This window comes from Plecotus auritus, assembly GCF_963455305.1.
Source record: "Plecotus auritus genome assembly, chromosome: 1".
In the NCBI taxonomy this organism is placed as follows: Eukaryota; Metazoa; Chordata; class Mammalia; order Chiroptera; family Vespertilionidae; genus Plecotus; species Plecotus auritus.
Genome location: NC_137770.1, coordinates 248573180 through 248598369, shown reverse-complemented (window position 1 = coordinate 248598369; position 25190 = coordinate 248573180). Strand labels below are relative to the sequence as shown.

The following is a 25190-nucleotide window of genomic DNA, read 5'->3' as shown; positions in this document are numbered from 1 at the left end:
CGCACATGTATGCACATGTGCATGCATGTGTGCACCTGTGCACGGGCACACACAGACTCGTGCATTGTTCACACAGTCTTTTTTCTGTGAAGCAAAGGGCACTCCTACAGCAAGAGAGTCAGACAGACGTCAGGCAAGTCCTCCCGTGGTAACTTCACCTTTTTTCACACCATGGATCACAGAGAAGCTAAATCTGATGACATCGGGGGCGGGCAGATAAGCCCTCGGCGAGAGGTGCATGCTGCCACCCAGACATGCCAGTCCCTGCGTGAGGCACGGGTGCTCGGGAACGAACTCGCCTGTAAAACACGGCCAGAGGTTGTGGGCAAATAATGGTGCCGGGGAATGGGGGGAGGTGGGTCCATTCAGACAACTGAACTAAGGGTGCCAGCTCTTCCAGGTGAGACCCCTTACCTGCGGACTGGATGCCCAGGCTGCCTCTTCCCAGCATGGAAAAGGGAATGTGTGTGTGAGCCCCTCCTGCCCCAGGCCAGGGGCTGGGCCACCTCCCTCCCTTGTCCCCACCTCCCTCTGTGGGGGTGGAGCCGAAGCTGCACCCTCAGGGGACCCCTCTCCAGGCCTGGGACCAGGCTGGGTCTCCCCAGGCAGATGCCCACCTGTGCAGGACACCTGAGCCCAGGTCTGGGCCGCCTGTGGGACCAGGTAGAGAGGGTCACCTCCCTCCACGGGAGGGAAGCCCCCCCACCCCCGCCAGCCGCTGGAGTGTCCCAAAGGCCCTGTCATTCCCAGGCAGCAGGAAGCCCAGGCCTCAGGCGAGGGGGCAGGCGTGGGCGCGTCAGCTGGTGTCCCCCGGGCCTCTAATCGTCACTAAGCGAGGCTTTGCTGATGACAGTGTTTGCGGGGAGTCTGCGCACACCTGAAACAGCGGCTTCTTGGGGACAGGCAGCTGGACACCATGAGCCTCCGAGAGGAGCAGGTGCGGCGGTACCTGGACCAGAACCCCAGCTTTGCAGACCGGTACTTTGGGAAGACGCTGAGCCCCGAGCACGCGGCCCGGGCCTGCGAGGACGGGCTCCCCGCGGACTGCGCCAGCTTCCGGGAGCTGTGCCAGGTGCAGGAGAGCGCGGCGCTGTTCGAGCTGGTGCAGGACATGCAGGAGAACGTGAACATGGAGCGCGTGCTCTTCAAGATCCTGCGCCGCCTGGGCCCCCTCCTGCGCGCCGACTGCTGCAGCCTCTTCATGCACCGCCAGCGCAACGGTGTGGCCGAGCTCGCCACGCGCCTCTTCGGCGTGCAGCCGGGCCGTGTCCTGGAGGACTGCCTGGTGCCCCCCGACTCCGAGATCGTCTTCCCGCTGGACATCGGGGTGGTGGGCCACGTGGCTCAGACCAAGAAGATGGTGAACGTGAAGGACGTGCGGGAGGTGGGTTCCAGCCACGCCTCACAGGGCCTCGGGGGTAGGTCAGCAGGCCGCACGAGGTGGGGGGTCGGAGGGGGCGCCCGGGAAGAGCAGGGAGAGGCTGCAGCCGGGGAGAGGCCCGCGCCATCTCCCGGCCCCTGAGGGGGCCCAGCCTGGGAGCGAGAAGCAGGAGCCATGACCTGGATCCGCCTCTTCCGCGCCCACGAAGGAGTCAGGAGGGGCTGAGCCCCCAAGCAGCTCGGACCCCAGGCTGGAAAGGAAGCAGCCAGGCTGCAATCCTCTTAGCGCCTCTGCTCCCAACCGCCTGCCTCCGTGGCCTGAGCAGAGTAATCTCCAGGATTAGCCTCTCTCTTCGCTTCCTTTTTAAGAAGTGGGTCACCCAAGAATCGGGACGTCAGGAGCACCAACTTCCCAGAAACAGAGGCGCTCTGTAGTGGGGACCCCTCCCCGGTCTTGTCCCCTCAGGGGTCGGTTTTCCAGCCTCCCTACCCCACACCTGTGCTGTGGGTGCCGCACAGCTGCTCCGAGGGTCTGGTCCCACCTTCGGGGCTGCCCCAGGCCAGGTCCCTCCCCTGCAGGGCTGTCTCCCTGGGTCTCCCAGGCAGGCCGGGCAGCATCGGAGGAGTCCCCGTGGGGCAGCGCACAGCGCTGGCCTTGTCCTCAGGCCACGGGGGTCTCCTTAATCCCAGAGGCAATGGAACAGAGACCAGAGTCAAAAGTCACCAAAAAGCGAATCTCCCCAAAGTGCATCACAAATCCCTAAGCATTGTCAGTGGGGGTCCGAGCTGCAGAGGGGAGACTGAGGCAGAGTCTGGGTTCCACCCTGGGCACCAGCCACTCAGAGGGCAGAGCCGCAGGGGCTGTTCCTGGAGCAGGTGTGCAGGGGGGTGAGAGGGCTGCAGGGCTGGCATGTCAACACCTTCACAGCTACCAGACCGTGAGGGCTTGTGGCTGAGTGGCTGGGCCAAGACCATGGGCCCGGGTCCTGGCTCGGGTGGGGGGCGGGGGAGAGGTCCTGACTCCCCCCCCCCCCACCACACACACACAGAGCTGTGGTCCCCAAAATGCCTTGCCCAGAGGGTCCTGCCTGTAGCCAAGGCGTCTGGACCCCGTTGTGGTGACTGGAGTCGTGTGGTTGAAGGACAAAGGGCCAGCGCGGGGGGCAGGGTGAGGCCTGGGGATGCTTCCGTGGGGGAGCAGTGGCTACAGTGTTGGGGACACTTTAGAGAAATCCCAAGGCTTCTGGTCCTACAGGGTCTGAGAGACAGGCATGCCAAGGCCGCACGGGGTCCCCTCGGCAGGCGGTGGGTGGGGCCGAACCCAGAAGGGTCTGACCCCACAGAGGCACGGCAGGGCGGGGGGGTGGGGGAGTTGGGAGACAGGGGAGCAGAAACAGCACAGGCTGGGCGCCCGGGAGTGGGCCCAGGCGCAGGGACGAGGAACACGGAGCAGCCTAGCGCTTCGGTGACTCTACTCCGAGAGCATGGCTCCGGCCCCAACGTGCCCGACCCTCGGAGGCGCCGTCCGCCCCGTGCAGCGTGCGGTGGGGCCCCGGATGCAGGCGCATGTTTGCATGTCCATGCGGGTCCCATGGGCATAAGGACAGGAAGGAGGCCGGCAGCACAGCCAGGAGTGTGGACGCCGGAGCGGCAGGTGCTGTGAAGGGAGCCAGGAGCTGGCGGGCGGAGGGCTCAGAACGTGGGACCTTCCGGTTCAGACACAGGACTCTCACCCGCTGCGGGCTTCCTTCACAGGGTCAGAGCTGAGCACTGTGAAGCCGTGCTGGTGCCGCTGCTGGACACGGCCACCACGTAGGGCTCGCACACCAGTGGTGCGGCTGCGGGTGGGGCTGCCTCCCGGGGAATCAGGGAGGAGGCGAGGGGAGGGGAGGGGAGGGGTTGGCTCAGCCACACACCAGCCCTCCCGGTCAGGAGCACAAGGCTGCCCCCACCCCCCGACGGCCTCCTCGGGCCCTGGCCCTGCAGGGAGTGCCCCGCCGAGGGCCCAGAGAGGGACCGCCACACTAGGCCTGCACAGTCCTGAGTAAGCCCCAGAGTGAATAACAGAGAAACAGGAGGAGCGCATACAGGGTGCTGAGAGAGCGGCTCGGACGTCTGTCCTGGACAGCGAGTGAGTCCTGTGTCTCTGCTAGGAGGCCTCCGCCCGGCTCACTCTGGCCTCGTGTGAAAACACATCGCACTCGGGAAGGGGGTGAGGCCGGCACATCCCCTCTGAAGGACAGAGTCCGAATCACCTGGGGGACCCCTGGTCGTGGCCCAGTCAGGGCTTGAGGACCCTGCCCCTGCAGAGACAGAACCTGGAGCCCCTCCCACCCCACCAGAAACCCACTTGGGGCAGGTGCTGGGGTGGTGGGAGCCCCTGGGGCAGGTGCTGGGGTGGTGGGAGCCCCTTGAGGCAGGTGCTCACGGCTGTCACCTGGGGCAGCGGCCTGTGGGGCAGACCCCAGCTGGAACACAGGCTTGGGAGGCCTGTAGGGGCTCTGGACGGATCCTGGGGCCCCAAGGAACCCTCGACGCCCACCCACTGGCTGTCCCCCAAACACGCCCCATCAGACTGTGCTTTCCTTAGTTCAGCCACACGTATGTTTGGGGGAGGAGCCCATGGATCTGGCCCCAGCGGTGGAAGGCAGGAGGAGCTGCAGCCAGGAGTAGGAGGGGCACCCATGTGTCAGGCGTGGGGGACCCAGTTCTGCTCACAGGTGGGGCACCGGGTGGGGGGCTGTGAGGACTGTGGAGTCTGGAAGCCAAGGTGGCGTGACAGGGACTGAGCTGGGCCCGTGGCAAGTCCTCTGAGCTTCTCAGGCTCCCCAGGCTGGGACAGGGCCACTGGGCGTCAGCACTGGCCTGGAGCCTCCACGGGGCCACCCCAGCCCAGGCCCACAGAGCAACAGCCTCTGTCTTTTCTCCGTCACCTCACAGAACTCCCACTTCAGCACCTTCGCCGACGAGCTGACCGGCTACAAGACGAGGAGCCTCCTGGCCACGCCCGTCATGAACGGCAAGGACGTGGTGGCCGTGGTCATGGCTGTAAACAAGCTGGATGGGCCGGGCTTCACCCGCGAGGACGAGGACGTGAGTGCGGGGGGAAGCGTGGCTCTGACCTCCGTCCCGCTGTCCGTGGGCGCCTCCATGCACGAGGATGCGTGCCCGGAAAACAGGCTGTAACACCTGTGGCTGAACCTCCGTTGCAGGTTTTCCTGAAGTACCTGAACTTTGGGGCCTTGAACCTGAAGATCTACCACTTAAGCTACCTGCACAACTGTGAGACGCGCCGCGGACAGGTACCCGCCGGGCCTTGCCTCCTGGCCACAGCCGGGGGTTCAGGCCCCCTGGTCGCTCTGGACAAAGGCGGGCGGGGCTGGGTCCACCTGGGCAGATTGCCAGGCGTCGTGGTGTGGTGCTGTGTGTGCTGGCCAGCATCAGAGGCTGGCCTGGCACCTGGGCTGCCATCCCTCGCCTGGGGTCCTGCCTGCCAGCCGCCCCAACCCCCCCTGGAAGGAGCCAGGGGATTGTGCACGAATGACAGGAACACATCCTGCCGCTCTGAGGCCGAGATCCGGGTGGTGTGGCCCTGGCCACACGGGACGCGGGACAGCATCTGCCTCCCTGAGCGAGGGCGTGGGGGCTGGCGGGGGGGGGGGGGGGCGGGGGTTGGTGCTGTGGGAAAGAGTGCAGGGCTGACGCACGTAGCCTCAGTCCCCTGCGTGTCCCTGCCTCTGAGTGCTTGGCTTGACTCTGCTGCGAGGTTTGCTGGGTCATCAGGTGTTACCACTGAAGCGCAGGCTGACCTGGCGGGTGCACACACAGCCTGGGTCACGTACGGCCCCTGGGAATTCGGGGAGAGTCACTGCAATGAGAATAAGAACGGATAAAAGCTGCCGTCGTGCGATGTTTGCCACAAACAGTAACGCCTCCGATGAGGTAAAGTAGCACACGTCCGGCAGGAATACTGGTGTCGGTCAACAGTCCGCGTGACCAGGACGGGATGAGGGAACTGAGGGCTCCTGCTCCTGCTCCTGCCCTGGAGGAAAGGCTGTTCTGAGCCTATTTATCCCCGCGGACGTCAGTCTGGTGATGGCCTCACAGACTGATAGAACGCGTGGTGCCCGCGTTAGGGTCCCGGTTTGACATTTGTGGTTGTGAACAGTTATTGCTTTGATGTTGGTTGTTAGACATCGTTGAGCCCAGCCGGCGTGGCTCAGGGGTTGAGCGTCGACCTATGAACCAAGAGGTCATGGTTCGATTCCTGGGTAGGGCACATGCCCTGGTGTGGGCTCGATCCCCAGTGTGGGGCGTGCAGGAGGCAGCCGGTCACTGATGCTCTCTCATTGCTGATGTTTCTATCCCTCTCCCTTCCTCTCTGAAATCAATAAAAATATGTTTTTGAGAAGATGAGTAATTGGAGGGGAATACGAATACCTGTCTGGGTGGCATGTGAGTATAGTGTGGATGTAATCTTCCCAATGTTTTAAGCGTCTGTCGCTGACCTTTAGCAATGCTGCTGCTGAGCCCTGGCCAGCTTTGCTCAGTGTTTACAGAGTCTGTCCAGGGACCAAAGAGTCTCAGGTTCTATTCCCGGTCAAGGGCACGTACCTCGGTTGCAGGTTCGACCCCAAGCCCCGGTCAGTTGGGGCATGTGCAGGAGGCAACCAATCGATGTGCCTCAGTCACATTGATGTTCCTCTCTCCCCCTCCTCCCTCCCTTCCACTGTCTCCCTAAAGATCAATGAAAAAAATATCCTCACTCCGGGTTGAAGATTAAAAAAATAAAAGCATCTGAGGTTCTGGCTTCTCCGGAGAGGTCAGGCCCAAACCAGACGTGAGTCGTAACCTTGAGCAGAACCAGCCCAGGGCCCCCCACAGAGGAGGGCAGAGGTTCGGGCAGACGGAGAGAGCGCAGGCCTTGCGTGAGGCCTTGGGGTGAAGTCCCAGGACACCCCGAGTGAGAGCAGCTGTGCAGGGCTGGGTCTTGACTGGGGCAGAGGGCCTTCAGGGCTATTTGCTCTAAATGCCGACCTCGCGACTACACGAGGCAGCTGCCTAAACATCCCCTGGCGCGTCCGAAGACCCGGGCTCAGCTCCCAGAGTTAGAAGCGGGCGGGGCCTTGCAGGGCCTTGTGGGGCCAGGCTGCTGGGGTCAGAATGCCGCAGACACACCACCAACCTTTGTGCCCATTTCCTCCGGCTGTTACAGAACCTGCTCCTGTCAAGGGTGCCCCACGGTGAGAGGTCCCTGGTCAAATCAGGGCTCAGGGGTGACTGATGGGGGGCCGGGTGGGAGTAGGGGATCCCACCTCAGTGCTCCTGGGGAACGAGCCGGGTGGGTGTCTTCACACAAGTGTGTGGGGGACGTGCCCAGGCCTTTCGCTACCAGGCCCTCAGCAGCAGGATTGAGGTGCTCATCCGACACACGTGGGCAACATGCGTGGGTGACACAGGTGGGCGACACGCATGGATGACACGCGTGGGCGACACATGTGTAGACTTCCGGGGGCAGCTGGCCACAGGACCACAGCTCAGATGGTCCGCAGATCTCACCGCCCTCTGCGCCGTGGGCGAGCACTGAGGCTCTGGGCGGGGCTGGGTGGCCTCCTGACCTCACAGCTGTGGTCGAGTGACCAGACCCTGAGACTGTGCTTCCTGAGGTCAGGAAGGAATGGGCGCTGCTGGGTGTCTGGCTCCGCGAACGCGGGATGTGAAGGCCCAGGGCGCAGCCTGTGCAAGGCCCTGGCCAGGTCGGGGGAGGGATTGGTGGACATAGAGGAACTCCTGGTCTACACAGGTGGGGTCAGAGAACCAGTCCCGGCCGGTGACAGCGGGGCCGTGGGGGCCCCGGGAGGCTGGCAGGAGGGGAGCCAGGCAGGGGATGATCTTGCAGGAGGAGGGGCTCTGCCCCAGACAGTGCTCAGGCCTGAGGACAGGTGTTGGGGGGAGCAGGTGTAGCAGGCTGGGGCCAGCAGGTGCCCTGTGGGGAGAGGCTCCCCTCCGAGTTAGTGGGAGCCTAGCCATCAGCTGAGGCCCCGGGGTCAGGTTATCCTGGGCCTCGGGGACGTGGCAGGAAACCATCCCTCTCCTCGCCTTGCTGGCCCCAGGACACCATGAGCTCGTGTCCTCAGAGCCCTGCCCTCGCCGTCTGACCAGGGCGGGCTGGTCCCGGCTTTGCCCTCCGAGCTCATGGCCACTGAGTTCCCTCACTCACTCACGGACCCGGTGTGAGGCCACGCCAGGCCGCGCTGAGCAGGGACGTGGCCGGAGCTGGAGGCCTCGTCCCCCGGACGCTCCCAGGCCCCGGGGTCAGGCCGCAGGAGTGGGGGCTGGTGCCCCTCGGTGGCCCCTCAGAGATGCTGTTGGGGGGCCGCCTGGCTCAGTGTCCCCCAGGGCCCTGAGGCAGGTGCTGTGCACGTGTGTCTCAGGTGTGACGGCTCGTGCCCAGGTGCCCCTGTGCCCAGACAGGCATGTGGGTGTGAACATGGGCCATGGGTGCCGCCCCTGCAGGTGCTGCTGTGGTCGGCCAACAAGGTGTTTGAGGAGCTGACGGACATCGAGCGGCAGTTCCACAAGGCCTTCTACACGGTGCGGGCCTACCTCAACTGTGACCGGTACTCCGTGGGCCTTCTGGACATGACCAAGGAGAAGGTGAGGCCCTGCCCGCCCCACCAGCCGGGCCACACGGGGCTGGCTCACCACTCTCCCTCTTCTCCGCCAGGAATTCTTTGACGTGTGGCCCATCCTGATGGGAGAAGCCCAGCCGTACACAGGCCCGCGTACACCCGATGGCCGTGTGAGTCATGGCAGTGGGGACAGGCCAGCCGCTCTCCACCCCTCAACTCCAGGGCAGCACGGGCCTGTCCCAGCCCAGCCCAGCCCAGGAGGGGGGAGGGAGAGGGGGCTGGGGAGCCAGGGACAGACGCCTAGTCGCCCAGAGGTTCCCAGGGTGCTGGCCCGGAGCCCCTCACGACTGCCCACTGTGGTCTGGTCCTCAGGAAATCCTCTTCTACAAAGTCATCGACTACATCCTCCACGGCAAGGAAGACATCAAGGTCATCCCGTGAGTGCCAAGGCTCGTGCACGGCACCGCCTGTGCCAGCAGATCCTGGGCTGTGGGCACCCACGTGGGTGGGAGGTGCTGGCTCGCTGACCCTGGGAAAAGGAAGGGGGGAACCTCGCAGTGGCCATCCAGGGGGCCCAGGGAACGTCCAGGGGGCCCTGCCACAGCACCTGAGCTTGCAGGCCCTCGAGATCTCGTCACACTGCACACCCAGTGGGATGGACCGAGGGGACGTCCGCCGGGGGAGCAGCACAGCTGGGTGGAGCTCAGGGCAGGGCCCGGTCCCAGCCCTACAGCCACGAGGCCAGGGTCCCAGGCCCCGCAGGCCTGTCAGGGCCCCACCCACAGGCCCCCACAAAGACTGGGACCCTCAGATCCCGGCCCGGCCACAGGACAGGGGACCAGTGCTCAGCTCCAGAGGCCCCAGAAGGGGAAGGGGCTCCTACCGGGCCAGTGGCCTCATCGTGGGCAGAGAAGGCGGATGAAGCAGCACAAATGCCCCCAACCACACCCTCTGCTGCCCGCAGCCTCCCCAGCTTCCCTCCCCCCAATCCCTGCCCCACCCGGAGCTCAGAGAACAGAACAAACGGGAACACACACACATGCACACACGCACATGCACACACGCACGCACACGCACGCACATGCACACTGCCACAATCACACACACACCTCACAACCCTGGGTCTGGCCCATCTGACCCTCTGCTTCTCTCCCCAGCACACCCCCAGCTGACCACTGGGCCCTGGCCAGTGGCCTTCCAACCTACGTGGCAGAAAGCGGCTTTGTGAGTCCCCAAGGCCCTGCTTCCAGCCCCAGCCTTTCTGCCAGCAGCCCATGGGCACCTCCGCCAGCTGGGCACCCCCACCAGCCCCAGCCTTCCCGCCAGCCGCCTGGGGGCACCCCCGCCAGACCCTGCCCCCGCTCAGCCTCTGTAGAAGCTCCGGGCTGGACAGTCGCTTTCAGAATTGTGTGTCCACTCGGCTGCGCAGCTGAGACTACTCTCTGCTCCTTGCAGATCTGTAACATCATGAACGCCCCTGCGGACGAGATGTTCACATTTCAGGTAGCTGTTTACCAACAGGACAGGCATGAAGGGATCGGGTTCAGAAAGGACAGTCAGGAACTTTATTTTTATATTTGTATCTTATCTCCGAGAGGAAGGGAGAGGGAGAGCGAGAGAAAATCAATGAGAGAGAATCATGGATCGGCTGCCTCCTGCACACCCCCCACTGGGGATGAAGCCCACAACCCGGGCATGTGCCCTGACTGGGAATCGGTCTGGGACCTCCTGGTTCCTAGGTCGACGCTCAACCACTGAGCCATGCCGGACGGGCCAGAATTGGTTTTCACTGCTTAAGAAACAACCTCAAAATCGCAGTGTCAAACAGCGGCAAACACATACAGAGTGTCCCCCCACCAAAAAAAATGTACACACACTTGTAACAGCTGGTAACTCACTTAATTTAATAAACTCTGACTTTATAACTGTTCCAAGTGTGTATGCAGAGCGGGGGGGGGGGGGGGGCAGGGGCACCTGTATCTCACGCTCACCTGCCTGCGGGTTTGCTGGGCTCAAGGGTTCAGGTCTGCTCCCCGCGCCTTCCCCTGGGGACACGGACAGGCTCTTCTTTGGAGGAGGCAGAGGTCACATGGGCCCGTGGAAGAGGGCTTTTCACCAAGGGCTCCTCGGGGACTGGCCAGGCACCAGGGCATCGAGGAAGGGCCAGCTGCCTGGTCTGGGGGGGCGGGGTGCCTGTAAGTGGGGCCCTGCGTGCCCGGAGCACTGGCCCGGGAAGTGTGCTGTGGGGCGTGCCTGCTGCCTGTGGGCGGGGAGTGGACCCACCCTCTGCAGTCTGAGGGCAGGGCCAGGCCGTCAGTTCCCACACAGCCCCGCCCCCGCAGCAAGGCCCCCTGGACGACTCCGGCTGGGCCATCAGGAACGTCCTGTCCATGCCCATCGTCAACAAGAAGGAGGAGATCGTGGGGGTCGCCACCTTTTACAACAGGAAGGACGGGAAGCCTTTCGACGAGCAGGACGAGGTGCTCATGGAGGTGAGCACTGCCTCAGGGGCTGCTCGCGAGGACACCCGGCGCCACGCAGGACACGCCATCTGCTCCCCCACCCGACCCCGCACGGCCCCAGAGAGTGGACGGGAGGCAGCGTGCGAGGTCATCGGGGCCAGGGCTTGGCAGGCACCCTGCCGCCCCGTAGGAGCGCGCACGGCCCTGGGCCCACGCACCTGACGCCTATGCCCTCCGCAGTCCCTCACACAGTTCCTGGGCTGGTCCGTGCTCAACACCGACACCCACGACAAGATGAACAAGCTGGGCAACCGCAAGGACATCGCCCAGGACATGGTGCTGTACCACGTGCGATGCGACCAGGACGAGATCCAGCTCATCCTGGTACTGCCCCCCACGCGGGACGCGCACCCAGGAGCAGGCCTGTCCTGGAGGCCCACTCGCCCTGCCAGCCCAGGGTGGGTGGGTCCCTCCCAGGCCTTCCTCCAGGAGAGGCAGGGACGTGATGTGAGCCACCCACACACACGCTCTCATCTCTGAGGCAGGACGGTCCCTCCCCTGGGCTCCTGCAGCGATCTTAGTCCTCTGTCCCAGTCACAAGGGTGTAGGGGATGCTGTCACCTGTCCCACACTCACAAGGGCGTAGCTGACATGTCACTGACTCACAGCGCATCGGTTCTCTCTCAGCCAACACGAGAACGCCTGGGGAAGGAGCCGGCTGACTGTGAGGAGGAGGAGCTGCGGGAAATCTTGGTCAGAATCTGCCCCCACCCTGAGGTGGAGGCGGGGTGGGGTGGGGGCTGAGGATGGGGGCCGGGAGACTAAGGGTGCTTACGGGATGTCCCTGTGGTGGTGGCCGCTGTCCACGTGCCAGATGCCTGCTGTGTGCCCGTGCACCTTCCCACTCTGTGTTTGTTTCCCTGGCAACATCACTTTGTCTGCCCAGTTAGGCAAGTGCTTGTTGTTGGACCGCGGGTCTGAGGAGAGGGGAGGGCCCGTGTACAGGCACAGGCCAGAGCGACTGGCAGGGCAGATCTCACTGGGGCATCGGGGCTGGACAGAGGGTCCTGGGAGGAGAAACGAGGAGCCATTGGGGTGGTGGGCCTGCCTCCCTCAGCCACGTCCCTCCCACAGAAGGAAGTGCTGCCAGGGCCCACCAAGTTTGACATCTACGAGTTCCACTTCTCCGATCTGGAGTGCACGGAGCTGGAGCTGGTCAAATGCGGCATCCAGATGTACTACGAGCTGGGGGTGGTCCGGAAGTTCCAGGTGCCCCAGGAGGTGAGGGCGTGGCCGGGGTCCCAGGTCCTGCACTGAACTTGGGGCAAGCCTGTTCATTACAGAATGGGCAGTGCAGGCCGGTAAAACACAGGTAGAGCATGGGGTGGAAGAGATGACCGCAGGACGGATGGACGGATGGAAAGTCTGACTGACAGGTGCTCCAGGCAATGTGACCTTAGGTGCATCTGGGTGATAGTGGGCTCTGGCATGGCGGGGAAGACAGCAGCCCATCATCTCTGCAGAAAGCACCCACCAGCCCCGCTGGAGCCAGGTCCTGGCAACCATCCGACCGCCCAGAGGGGGTGGGGGGCGCCTCCACTCTGCGCTGCCCCGCGGCCCCTTCACACCCCAAGCCTCTGCTCCCACCACCACCGAGGGAAACACCTTCCCTCTTGCCGATGTCAGGGCAGCAGGCCGCATCCCCAGGAGATAAGGATAAGAAATAAGAAAGAAACACAAAAGAAAAAAATTATAGAAAACGTGGACAGAAAAAAATTATTTCCTAATAATTTTCTGGCCCTAAAAATCACAGAACAGACCTGGCTGGTGTGCTGAGTGGATAGAGCGTCGGCCTGGGGACTGAAGGGTTCCGGGTTTGATTCCGGTCAAGGGCACGACCCTCCTGGCCTGGACCCTGGTCAAAGCTCGTGCAGGAGGCAACCAAGCAATGTGTCTCTCACATCGATGTTTCTCTCTGTCTTTCCCTCTCTTCCACTCTCTCTAAAATGCAATGGAAAAATATCCTGGGGGGAGGATTAAACACAAAACAATAGAGGCTCCCCTGGGGCCACATTCTGCTGTCCAGAGGTAGCTGCCCTCCACCACCACCCCTCCCCAGCCTCCACCCTCACCCCACCCAGCCTCAGGACCTTCAGCCGCCAGCGCCAAGTGCTCACACAGCTTGCCCCAAACAGGCCTTTTCTTCTGAACCGCCCCCTCCCTGCCCTGCTGGTGTGACTAGTGAGCACTGGGCCGTGCACTGAGGGTCACGGGTTCCACCCCCGGTCGAGGCACATACCCGGGTGGCAGGATTGTTCCAGGCCCAGGTTGAGGCGCATTCTGAAGCAACCGCTTGATATGTCTCTCCCACCCGATGTTTCTCTCCCTCCCTCCCTCCTTTCTACTCTCTCTAAAAACCAATGGAAAAAACATCCCCCTCTGAGGATTAACAAAAAATAAACTACCCTAGACCCCTTGCTGGGGTCCTCTTCCCACACTTGGGGCTGGGCAATGGGATGGAGACCCTGGCAGCTCATGAATGAGCCAGGCCCTGGCCCACACGTCTCCGGCTCCCCCAGGCGCTGGTGCGGTTCCTGCTGTCCGTCAGCAAAGGCTACCGGAGGATCACCTACCACAACTGGCGCCACGGCTTCAACGTGGCGCAGACGATGTTCACGCTGCTCACGGTGCCTGGAGGGGGGCAGGGCATCCAGAAGCCAGGGGTACGGGGGTGGGAGGCGCCCCCACACACACCTGTCCAGCGTTGTGAAGACCTCCTGGGCCAAAGGCAGCCCCACGCCGGAGCAGGGCTCCTCCGCATGGGAGGCGGGGCCTTGGAGGGCTCAGCAGGGGCCGCCCCTCGCCTGGCCAGGAGGGGAGGGTTGGCGGGTCGGGCCCAGCCCCCAGGCCACCCCAAAGCCCTCAGCCCCTGGAGCAGGAGCGGAGTGCGGGTGTGGGTGTGGGTGCAGGTGCGGGTGCAGGTGCAGGACTGGGGCGCCTGTGTCCGCAGACGGGGAAGCTGAAGAACTACTACACCGACCTGGAGGCCTTCGCCATGGTCACCGCCGGCCTGTGCCACGACATCGACCACCGCGGCACCAACAACCTGTTCCAGATGAAGTAGGCGTGGGCGGTGCCAGGAGGGGTGCCCAGGGGTCCCGCCCAGAGGGCCCCGCGGGGAGGGCCCCGCCGGGAGGGCCACGTGCAGCTGGCGGGGAAACAGAGACCTTCGCTGTGGCACCCACGGGCCCTCCCGGCCACTCGGGGCTGCTCGCTTCTCCCCGAACCTGGCAGGTCCCAGAACCCGTTGGCCAAGCTGCACGGCTCCTCCATTCTGGAGCGACACCACCTGGAGTTCGGGAAGTTCCTGCTGGCGGAGGAGGTGCGAGTCCCCGCGTGCGCGCATCTCCCACCTGAGGGCCCCCTGGGCCCCCCTGCGCCCCGGGCCATCCTGGGCAGGTCCACGCTCCTGGCCTCCTGGGGACGGGAGTCTGACCGTGCGCCCTAGCCGGAGGGGGCGCAGGAAGTCTCCCCGCGGAGGTTGGGCTCCCTGGGGAAGGCCGCCTGAGTCTGGTGCCCGCCCCTGGGGTGGGGGACGGACTGAGGCCCTCCCCCCTCCCCCCCCCCCCCCCGCAGAGCCTGAACATCTACCAGAACCTGAACCGGCGGCAGCACGAGCACGTGATCCACCTCATGGACATTGCCATCATCGCCACGGACCTGGCGCTCTACTTCAAGTGGGTCCCGCGTGGGGGGCCGGGAGGCAGAGAGGCCCGGGTGGGGCCACCGGGGAGACCCCGCGGCCCCAGGCGCCTGGACTCCTGGCGAGACCTCCCTGGAAGGGCGGGGCCTGTGTGGGGGGTGGGGGAGGGAGGAGGGGGAGGGGAGGCCCACAGTCCCCGTGTCCTCGGGGTTCAGGAAGAGGACGATGTTCCAGAAGATCGTGGACGAGTCTAAGAGCTACGCGGACCGGCGAAGCTGGACCGAGTTCCTGTCGCTGGAGACGACGCGGAAGGAGATCGTCATGTGAGCCGGAGGTGGGGTTGGGGGGCCGGTTGGCCGGTTACTCCCGCAAACTTCCGCCAGGCCCCCAGGCCCAAGCCCCCCATGCTCTGACGCAGGAACAGCTCCTCCCTTACAGGCTTTGGTGCCTGAAAGCAGAGCTCCGTCTTGCTCCTCGTTTTCAGGGGGATTTGGGGTCCGACAGCACCAGGGACAGGCCGGGTGGCTAGGCCTGGTTCAGCACCATGGCCAGTGTCTCGGCGTGGCCTTTGGCGATCACGTGCTCAGCCAGGAGCCCGCCAGTCCACCCGGCGGAGACCGGTTCAGATCATCACGCCTGTACACCACGCACTGCAAGGCTCGGGATACGCACTGGCTGGCTTCGACGTGCAGTGCAGGGGAGGGACGGGGGCAGGGGTGCAGTGGGGGAGCACAGGCTGCCTCTTCCGGAAGGACCTGAGCCCCACAGTCCCCAGGCTGCGCGGGCAGGAGGGCGCAGGGGCGCAGGGGGCGAGGGGGCCAGCCTGGACACGCCTCCAGCGCCCTCTGCTCATAGGGCCATGATGATGACGGCCTGCGACCTGTCTGCCATCACCAAGCCCTGGGAGGTCCAGAGCAAGGTGAGCCATCACCTGGGGCGCCGCCTCCCTCCCGGTGGGGTTGGCCTGCGGGAGCCTGACCCTCAGTTTGCAAGTGGTGCTCAGGGCACTGCCCTGCCCTGGGGCCGGGCACCCAGGGCCGCCGGGTGGAAGGTGCCCCTGTGCTCACAGGTGTGGGGTTCCCAGGGGTCGGGGTGGGGACCGTGGGCACAAAGCCTCCGCAGGTCCGTGGGACGCTCTCTGACCCAGAGCTGAGCCCCATGGAGCCCCACCGGATGGACGACCGCCTTTTCTGCGCCCCCAGGTGGCACTGCTGGTGGCAGCGGAGTTCTGGGAACAAGGGGACTTGGAGAGGACGGTTCTGGATCAGCAGCCCATTGTGAGTGATGCTTCCAGAACCTCTGCCCGGGGCGTGGTCCTGGCTCGGTGCAGACGGGGTGCTCCGGTTCTGAAGTCCTGGGCTCTCACTCTGGGTCATGTGACGAGATGGGGTGTGGGTGCCAGTGGCTCGGGATCCGGGTGAAGCTGTAAGATTGAATCTGGTGGAACCAGGCAGTGGATCGTGGCCAGAGGCTCCACCGTGAACACGGCTGGGCCTTCAGAGGCCCAGGAAGTCCCAGGTGGGACAGACGTGGCCCCAAGGAGGGTGCCGAGCCAGGGAGGAGTTGCTGGAGCCAGAGCCCACACATGGTACATGGGTGGTGGGTCACCAGTGTGGGTCACGACTATTCTGTGAAACTGCGATGCACCTGCAAGAGAACCAGGGGCCAGGCAGCATAGTAGGTCCCACAGGTGGGAGAGATGGGGTGGTGAAGAGTGGTCTGAACACAGGCCTGAGGAGGCGTTGGGCAGGTGCAGGCAGCAGGAGAGGCGTCCTGACCAGCAGCGTCTCGGGGACACTGGGCCGGTTTGTCCTTTCCCTGCCTGGCTCATTCTCCCCAGACCATGCCGGCTCCAGACCATGGGTAACTGTGAATCAGGGACGGACAGGAGGCAGCTTGGTGGGTCCGGAGGGACGACAAGGACAGCGGTCTAGACCAGGGGTGGGCAAACTTTTTGACTCGAGGGCCACAATGGGTTCTTAAACTGGACCGGAGGGCCGGAACAAAAGCATGGATGGAGTGTTTGTGTGAACTAATATAAATTCAAAGTAAAGGAGCGGAGGGGAGAGCAAGAGAACCGGATAGAACAGCCGGATCCGGCCCGCGGGCCGTAGTTTGCCCACAGCTGGTCTAGACTTACCAGGGGCTTGTGCCAGGGGGTCTGGGGTCCCGGGTTGGCACCGTGGACAGCTCCTGGGGAGCTGGATGGGCCGCTCTCAGGGCATCTGCGGCCTGGTTCAGAACCCTGGACAGCTCCCTGAACTGGGGATTGCTCTCAGGGAGCCTGGGGTCCTGGCTCGGCACCATGGAGAGCTCCGGGGGGAAGATGGAGGGGGCCCGCTCTGGGGGCGCGGTGTCTGGCGGACCTAGGAGACCTGGGACAGGCCAGCACTATGACGTTGATACGGATGCCCTGGAACCAGGGCCGGATGGCTCCAAGGCGCGTGGGGCATCCTGGGCTTGCCCTGCCAAGGGCCAGCATCTGCCAGGCAGGCTGGGCGGGGCCAGGGCTCCACCTTCCTCCGTGCGTTTCCATGGACATGTTCATCCGAGTGGGTGGGGCTGAGTGAGTCCTGGTTGCTTGGGGGATGTGCCAGACCCACCTGCCCCTGCCCCTTCCCCTCACTGTGACCCTGCTTCCCCCAAAGCCCATGATGGACCGGAACAAGGCGGCTGAGCTCCCCAAACTGCAGGTTGGCTTCATCGACTTCGTGTGCACCTTCGTGTACAAGGTGAGCAGCAGCACAGGGCCCACTGGGCCCACTGGCCCACCCTCCCCACATCTGCAGTTAAAATCCAACATCTTCAGCGTCGCCCCAAGTTGAGTCCCTCCCCCCTCCCTAGCCCAGTCAGCTCCTCGTTCCCACTGGGCTCTCTCCCTCTCGATGTCTTCACAGTCACCTCGAGGCCTCGCCTCCAACGTCCCTTCCCCAGCCCCCCGGGCCCTCCCGTGGCTGTGTTGTTCTCGGGGCTGACGGCAGGTGCATCTGCCAGTGTCTGTGAGCCGGGAGCACAGGGTGGCCCCATGGAGCTGGGCGTGCTTTGCCCAGAAACACGTGCTGCATAACTGGCAAGTGACAGCAGGTCACAGCTCAGGGACTGGCCAGGGACGGAGGGGCATCTGACTGTCCGGCCCTCCTGTGATGCCCAACATGGCCAGGGCCTCCACCCTGCCACTCAGGCAGCAGGGCCGACCCCACGCTCCAAGGAGGATGTTGCCTGGTTCTGAGTGAAGTCAGCCCTGACTGGACCATCCCACCCCCACCTCGGCCCCCAGGACACCACACTGCCCTCCACTGCAACTCCAACCCCATTTCCTGCCTCCACAGCTGACGTGGTGCTGGGGGCAGGCGGGACCAGGATGTGCCCTGCAGTCCTGACCTCACAGGTCACAGCTCACCACGCATCCCTTCCCCGCTGCACCCGCATGCCCACAGCTTGTGTGTTCACATGTCTGTGTGATGTGCATGCATTTTTTGATGTGTGTGCATTGTGTGTGATGTGTGTGCACTGTATTTGCATTGTGTGTGGTGTGAGCACTGTGTGTGGTGTGAGCACTGTGTGTGGTGTGAGCACTGTGTGTGGTGTGAGCACTGTGTGTAGTGTGAGCACTGTGTGTAGTGTGAGCACTGTGTGTGGTGTGAGCACTGTGTGTAGTGTGTGTGGTGTGTACATTGTGTGTGATGTGTGTGCACTGTGTGTGGTGTGTGTGGTGTGTACATTGTGTGTGATGTATGAGCACTGTGTGCACTGTGTGTGGTGTGTACATTGTGTGTGATGTATGAGCACTGTGTGCACTGTGTGTGGTGTGTACATTGTGTGTGATGTGTGTGCACTGTGTGTGGTGGGAGCACTGCGTGTAGTGTGAGCACTGTGTGTCATGTGAGCACTGTGTGTGGTGTGTGCACTGTGTGTAGTGTGAGCACTGCATGTGGTGTGTACATTGTGTGTGATGTGTGTGCACTGTGTGTCGTGTGAGCACTGTGTGTGGTGTGTGCACTGTGTGTAGTGTGAGCACTGCATGTGGTGTGTACATTGTGTGTGATGTGTGTGCACTGTGTGTGGCGTGTGCACTGTGTGTGGTGTGAGCACTGTGTGTAGTGTGTGTTGTGTGTACATTGTGTGATGTGTGAGCACTGTGTGTGGTGTGAGCACTGTGTGTAGTGTGTGTGGTGTGTACATTGTGTGTGATGTGTGAGCACTGTGTGTGGTGTGTGCACTGTGTGTAGTGTGTGTGGTGTGTACATTGTGTGTGATGTGTGAGCACTGTGTGTGGTGTGTGCACTGTGTGTAGTGTGTGTTGTGTGTACATTGTGTGATGTGTGAGCACTGTGTGTGGTGTGAGCACTGTGTGTAGTGTGTGTGGTGTGTACATTGTGTGTGATGTGTGAGCACTGTGTGTGGTGTGTACACTGTGTGTAGTGTGTGTGGTGTGTACATTGTGTGTGATGTGTGAGCACTGTGTGTGGTGTGTGCACTGTGTGTAGTGTGTGTGGTATGTACATTGTGTGTGTGGTGTGAGCACTGTGCGTGGTGTGAGCACTGCGTGTAGTGTGAGCACTGTGTGTCGTGTGTGCACTGTGTGTGGTGTGTGTATGAGGCATGGGAGAAGGAGCACAAGACACACATGTCTGTGAGTCCCCCACCCCCTCTGCAGTTGACACTTCCTACTCCATTCTTGGGGTCCTTGCCTGCTATGACAGCATGTGTTATAAGCAGGGGTCCTCAAACTTTTTAAACAGGGGCCAGTTCACTGTCCCTCAGACCGTTGGAGGGCCGGACTATAGTTTATAAAAAACACTATGAACAAATTCCTATGCGCACTGCGGGCCCGGGACGCGTCGGCTGCTAAGCAGGACAGGCAGCGGCACCCGGCGGGCTGGATAAAGGTGTGGCCCGCAGGCCGTAGTTTGAGGACCCCTGGTTATAAGCATTCACGCCCACAGCTCCCGAACGCAAACGCCAAGCCCTTCTCCCTGTTCAGGGCTTTGCTGGGACGTGGCATCTCGGTGGCCGTTCCTCCTCCCACCAGGCAGGCCGCCGGGTTCTCCTCAGATAAACCGAGGCGGAGGCTGGGTCATGACCTGTCCCTTCCACCCGCCCGGGGAGGTCGCGATGCCTGGTTCCCTTCCAGGAGTTCTCCCGCTTCCACGAGGAGATCCTGCCCATGCTGGAGCGACTGCAGAACAACAGGCAGAACTGGAAGGCGCTGGCCGATGAGCACGAGGAGAGAGTGCGGGCCCTGGAGGAGGAGAAGCAGCAGGAGGAGAGGACCGTGGCCAAGAAAGGTGTGGGCCCCGTGGCGCAGGGCGGGCACCGGGTTAACCAGTCAGAGCGAGTGAAGAGACAGAAACAACAAAGTGAGTTGAGAGGAACGGCAGGTGTCCCTGGGCCCCTCACTGCAGAGGCGGCCACAGGGGAGGCCCGTCCACCAGGAGGCCCGACCACGTCCACGGGTGGGACCTGCTGACTCGGGAACTCACCAGCCCAGTCGAAAGGGTTCCCTCCTCCTGGCCCTAGTGGGGACTCTCGTTTCCCCCAGGAAGTGATCGTGGAGTGTTACTTCCTTTACAAAGGGGGACAGCCCACTGAAATATCACCGACTCTTCACAGACCTTTCCTTCAAAGAACAGTCCCCTCCGAGTAACTCAGAAAACCCACCTGTACTTCCGTGCCCCTCACACACACGCACTCACATGCACGCACACACACCTACACACGCACGCCTGCACATGCACACACACAGGAAAGGAAGAGCTAGGAGCCCTGTGCATGACTCCCTGGGCTGTGTCCAGCAGTCGTTGGCCTGTTCGCCCTGAACTGTGGGAAGGTGGCTGCACTGGAGAGGCTCAGCCAGTCCGGCTGGACTCTGGGGCCGCATGGCCTTGTGTCCACCTGTGCTCGGCCACTCAGCTCCGGGGCTTTTGTTGCCATTCCCTGCGACTCCCTGCTATGGGGAGGGAACCAAGACAGTGTCAGGGATGTGGGAGGCCAGGGCTGAGTGTCACCGGGGCTGAGATAAGAAAGGTGAGCCCCAGTAATCGGCTTAGCTGACCACAAATGCTCTTCCCCTCCCACAGGGCCGGTAGAGGGCATGCAGGCCGCCGGGAGGGGGCCCGGCTGAGGCATGCGTGGCCCTCCCTCACCTTCTCGCCTTCTCTTGCAGGGGGCACAGAAATTTGCAATGGTGGCCCAGCACCCAAGTCCTCCACCTGCTGCCTCCTGTGAGCCCCTCAGGGTGTCTGAGGGCTTCCACATCCTGCATGCCCACGCGGACTCTGCCTCTAACCACGTGGTACAAGAGGTTAGGAAGCCTGAGACGATTCTGGATACTTTGAATTTTTTTTAAGGTTTGTGTTTTTATCAACTGAAGTCAACGACAAATAACAAACAGTGTAGCCTGCCCTACACTTACACTCATCGCCTTTGATACATGGTCACACCGGAGACCCTGAGAGTCTGTGACCAGTGTCGGAGGCTCTGGGGAGAAGTCTGCACCTGTGCTTATGTGGATACAGAGATGCTGTCTCCCGGCTGGTTTAAGAAACAATATGTGACCAGACTGTAGAATAAATGAAAACAAGTTGCCCCTTTTTTTCCTCTGGTGGAAAGCATGGCCGAGGGCACATTGTATATGACCAATTGGAAAAATTCTGGCAGAAATGTGAGGCCGTGAGCAGAGCGCGATCAGACCTGAGTGAGCAGTGCAGAAAGAACCCATAATAAAGGCCGTGTGTGTGGCTGCTGAGGGACGAGGTCGGGCAGGTTGGTCTCCCAGCGCCCCGGCTGCCCATGCTCCTCTGCAGCTGGGGGGCCCCTTACCAGCACCACACGCCTCCAAAGGCTCCACATCTGAGCCAGGAAGAAGGGCAGTCACCCCCAAACTGGGAAGGAAGGACACAGGTGAGAGGGGTGCTACTTCTCTGGCAGAAATTAAGGACTTTTAACTCCTGATGTGAGCTCCCAGCATCTGCTCCTGACACCGGGCGACAAGACTCCCCGGGAAACTCCCTTCAGCTGGGGTACAGGCCAGTTGTACGCCAGTTCTGATGGCACCAGGTGCTTCCCCCCAGGGATGGGGCGGGGTGGGCTGGACAGCCAGGCCTCAGAGGGAGGGGCATTTCCGTTTCCATCTCAGGGGCCAGAGGCACCTGGTGGCTGACCTGTGCCTGTGCCTGGGGCTGTGCTCCTCCAGAGGAACTCGGCACCATCTCACCGACCTCACAGGGGCCTCACTTAACCAAAACCAGGGCTTTGAGGTGCTGGTGTGCTGCTCCCCATATTCTCTTCCACGTGCACGTGAACTTATTTTACAATGAAATGGACGAGAAAGAGCAGAGCATGGCTCTCCCCTTGGTACGGGCCCCAGCCCTGTCCTGTCCTCGGACCATATCCCCTCCCTGGGTGTCACAGAAGAGCTGGAGATCTGTGTCTCACCTGAGGGCATCAGCCCCACCCTGTGTCCAGGGCCTGGGCCAGCTCAGAGGGCTGACGGTCCCGCTGTGTCTCCATTACAAACGGCACCCGTAGGGGATCCCACCTGGATGCCCGACAGAGTTCCTGTGCTCCCCACACACACATCTGTGGTGGATGATCATTCTTTTTTTTTTTTTTTTTTTGCCGTCTTCTGGTGCCATTTTATTTTCAAGTTGTTTTGCTTCTTGATTTGAAATGCTTTCCCTTTCTTATACCCATACTAGAGGCCCAGTGCACGAAATTCATGCACTGGGGCGGGGAGGGGAGGGGTCCCTCATTCCAGCCTGCACCCTCTCCAATCTGGGACCCCTTGGACATCTCATAATCTGGGACTGCTGGCTCCCAACCACTCGCCTGCCTGCCAGCCTGATCACCCCCTAACCACTCCCCTGCCAGCCTGATCCACGCCTAACTGCTCCCCTGCCAGCCTGATTGCTCCCAACTGCCCTCCCCTGCAGGCCTGGTTGCTCCCAACTGCCCCCCCCTGCTTGCCTGATTGCTCACAACTACCCTCCCCTGCTGGCCATCTTGTACCACATGGGGGCAGCCATCTTGTGCGAGGGTCCATTTGCATATTACCTCTTTATTATATAGGATTCCTTTCTCCTTGAGAGCCCCCAATGTGGTTTCCTTTCATTTTGGGGAACCCCAAGCATCCTTTTCCCTCGAGAGAGATGCACCTTTCAAAGCTCAGAGAACCCAGGCTGGGCCAGAGGAGAAAGCAAGGACAGAGGGTGGGCTGTGGCTTAGCGGCCTGAACGCTGAGCTTGCAGGCTGGTTTGGTCGTGCTTCCTGGGCTGTGGAGGACCACACTCAGCTCAAGCAGCCACAGGGGCCGTGTGTGTTCCGAATGGCAGCTCTCCAACTTCAGGTTGAAGAATGTGGCTTCTAATCTGTATGTGCCAACAGACCATAAACTGACAAAGCAAAAGGGCCCGTAAGAGCTCACCTGAACCAAATCCAATCTCCCGGAGAGCTAACTTGCCCAGGTGTCCAGCTAGCCCGGGGCCTTACCTTCTGAGGCAGAGAGAACAGTGCTGCTTGTGACGGGCTCTCCCTTGACAAACAGTCCACAAGTGTGTCCAGGCACCCAGGAGCGTAGCCCTGGCATTTCCTGGAAGCCGAGTGTACCTGCCATCACTCCCCAGCCAGTTCTGAGACTGAAGCCAGAGCCAATCGGGGGTGACAAGGGAATGCTGTCATGCCAGGGACTAGGGGTGGGCAAACTTTTTGACTCGAGGGCCACCATGGGTTCTTAAACTGGACCGGAGGGCCGGAACAAAAGCATGGATGGAGTGTTTGTGTGAACTAATATAAATTCAAAGTAAAGGAGCGGAGGGGAGAGCAAGGGAACCCTCCGCTATTTCGGCTCCGCGGGCCGTAGTTTGCCCATGGCTGGACTAGGGAGCAGTAGCCAAGTTCCTGGGACTCCAGCATGGCCATTATGGCTGAGTTAAAGCTAGGATGAGCAGGCGGAGGGACCTGAGGTGGCAAAGTTGGGGGAGGGGGTAGGAATGAGCCAGCAAGCTGAATGACTTCACACAAAATACCATCTCAATTCCAAAGAGGTACCTTGACCTTCAACTGCCTGGCCCCACAGGCCCTCGCAGTGCCTCAGGGGAGGACGCCACCATCAGCGCTCTTCTTTGCTTCCTCTGATGCTCCCAGCACCCCTTCCGGCCTCCTTTCCTTATGCCTTGGGTTCCTTTTACTCGCATCCAACTCGTGTTTTCTTCCTTCTCCCCCCAACTTTAATCCCACCCACTTCCACACCCCTTTGATCTCTCCCACTTGACTCTCTTAACTCCCCGCCAAATCTTCAGGCTCCCCCAACCCCCGGGTGCCTTTGGTATTTCCGAAGTCGGCCACGGGCGTCTCAGATAAAGTGGATCCAGCCCTGAGGCTCCTGGGATCCCAGCACCCCCCCCCGACCCCCCCCTCCACCCGCCAGGTGCCCGGGTGCTCAGGCCTACAGAGCATAGTAAGGGCAGTCATTGTCCCAGAACGTGTGGCCTCTCACGCAGCAGCCCTTGGTGGGTGATACTTCTTCTGAAACCCCTCCCGCCCCCACCACACGCACACTGAGGACTCAAGGAGAACCAGAGCATCACACAGCAAGAGAGCTTTATTCATGGCACTGCTCGGAGAGGCCGCTCACTTCAGTATGCTGTCCTCACGGGCTGGAAGATGAAGGAGACGGGCGTCACTGCCTGTCCAAGCAACTTAAAAGGAGCACTTCGGCCCCTGGCGGCCTCATCTCTGCACGTCAGAGGGAGCCGTGCGCATCCAGGTCCTGCGGCCTCGCCTAAGGCGGGGTGTCGCCACTCCCCTGGACCATCCCCTGGGCCCCTCTCCTCCAACCCAGGTTGCTTGGAGCTGATGTCTGTTCCAGAAAATCTGGGCGGAGGGCAAATCTGTAAGATTCAGACCCCAGTACCTTCTGCCAGTTCTCTTTCGATCCGTTTCAGCTCATCCTGCCTCTTCTTCTCCTCCGCGGCCAGTCTCCTCTCCTCTTCCGCCCGAGGCTTCAGGTAACCTGTCGGGGCAGCGGGAAGGGAGGCACTGCCGATGAGCTTCCTCTCGGACATGCTCCTAAAAGCAGCTTAGTCCCAGCCAGTGCTCCCTTCCGGTGCTTTATGAGCCCCGTGTGCCTGCTTTTCATTCTCCTTTACCTCCATGTCGGCAAGGCCTGCAGGTCACCCCTCAACAGAGAGCCCCGCCCAGAGAGGGCGACAGGGTCCACTGCCCAGCGCCTGGACTCAGACAGCAGCTCTCGCCCACCCAGCTGTCAACCACCACCGGTTTCCAGGCCCCCCCGAGTTCTCAGACCGCCCCCCGTTTCCAGCCCCCCTTCCCAGACACCCCAGGTTCCAGGCCCCACCCCCCCCAGGTTTCCAAGCCCTCCGTGTTCCCAGACTCCCCTCCCCGTTTCCAGGCCCCTCCTCCCCGGATCCCAGGCCCCCCGGGTTCCCAGACCCCCCCCCCGCCCCAGGTTTCCAAACACCCCGGTTTCCAGGCCCCCCCGTCCCCGGATCCCGGGCCCCCCGGGTTCTCAGACCCCTACCCCCCGGTTTCCAGGACTCCCCCCCGCCCCAGGTTTCCAAACACCCCGGTTTCCAGGCCCCGGGGGCGCGGTGCCGGGTTTACGGGGCGGCATTGCGGAACGGCGGGCAGCCCCGTCACTCACTGTGGCGCTTGGCTCCGTAGGTCACGCCGAGGAACAGGGCGGAGTAGCGGCAGAGCTGCGGGGAGAGGGCGGTCAGAGGCGGCGGGAGGGGCCAGGGTGCGGGGTGAGGGTGGGGGACCGGGTCGCACCACGGGGTTGGGGGTGCGGGGGGAGGCGGGCGATGTCGCACCGCGGGGCCCACGCACAGCCGAACGCCGGGAGGCGGCTGCGAACCCTAGTTCACCTTGATGAGCGGAGAAACCTGCACCGGCGGCACCATCTTGTCCGTGACCCTCGCACCGGAAACTCAATCCGGGGCGGACGAAGACGTCACAAGGCCCCCGGAAAGCCGTGAAGTCGCAAAAGTGTAT

At 62.4% G+C, this 25190-nt stretch overlaps 2 protein-coding genes across 2 annotated transcripts; one reads left to right on the top strand and one right to left on the bottom strand.

The window, feature by feature from the left end:
* The first annotated feature begins 866 nt into the window (after window positions 1-866).
* PDE6B (phosphodiesterase 6B) lies at window positions 867-20771 on the top strand. The gene is made up of 22 exons (XM_080658916.1): window positions 867-1384; window positions 4321-4473; window positions 4593-4682; window positions 7897-8037; window positions 8108-8182; window positions 8385-8449; window positions 9170-9236; window positions 9468-9515; window positions 10355-10504; window positions 10715-10858; window positions 11162-11227; window positions 11609-11755; window positions 13054-13161; window positions 13485-13594; window positions 13769-13856; window positions 14111-14211; window positions 14393-14500; window positions 15033-15096; window positions 15380-15454; window positions 16826-16909; window positions 19312-19465; window positions 20344-20771. The coding sequence occupies exons 1-22, from the start codon at window positions 917-919 to the stop codon at window positions 20403-20405; spliced, it is 2568 nt and encodes an 855-aa protein (XP_080515042.1). The 5' UTR covers window positions 867-916; the 3' UTR covers window positions 20406-20771.
* A 2989-nt stretch (window positions 20772-23760) lies between these two features.
* On the bottom strand, window positions 23761-25189 carry ATP5ME (ATP synthase membrane subunit e). The gene is made up of 4 exons (XM_080687938.1): window positions 25064-25189; window positions 24841-24895; window positions 24091-24189; window positions 23761-23833 (listed from the first exon to the last, which is right to left on the bottom strand). Exons 1-4 carry the CDS (start codon window positions 25097-25099, stop codon window positions 23808-23810), a joined length of 216 nt encoding a protein of 71 aa, XP_080544064.1. The 5' UTR covers window positions 25100-25189; the 3' UTR covers window positions 23761-23807.
* Window position 25190: the final 1 nt, after the last annotated feature.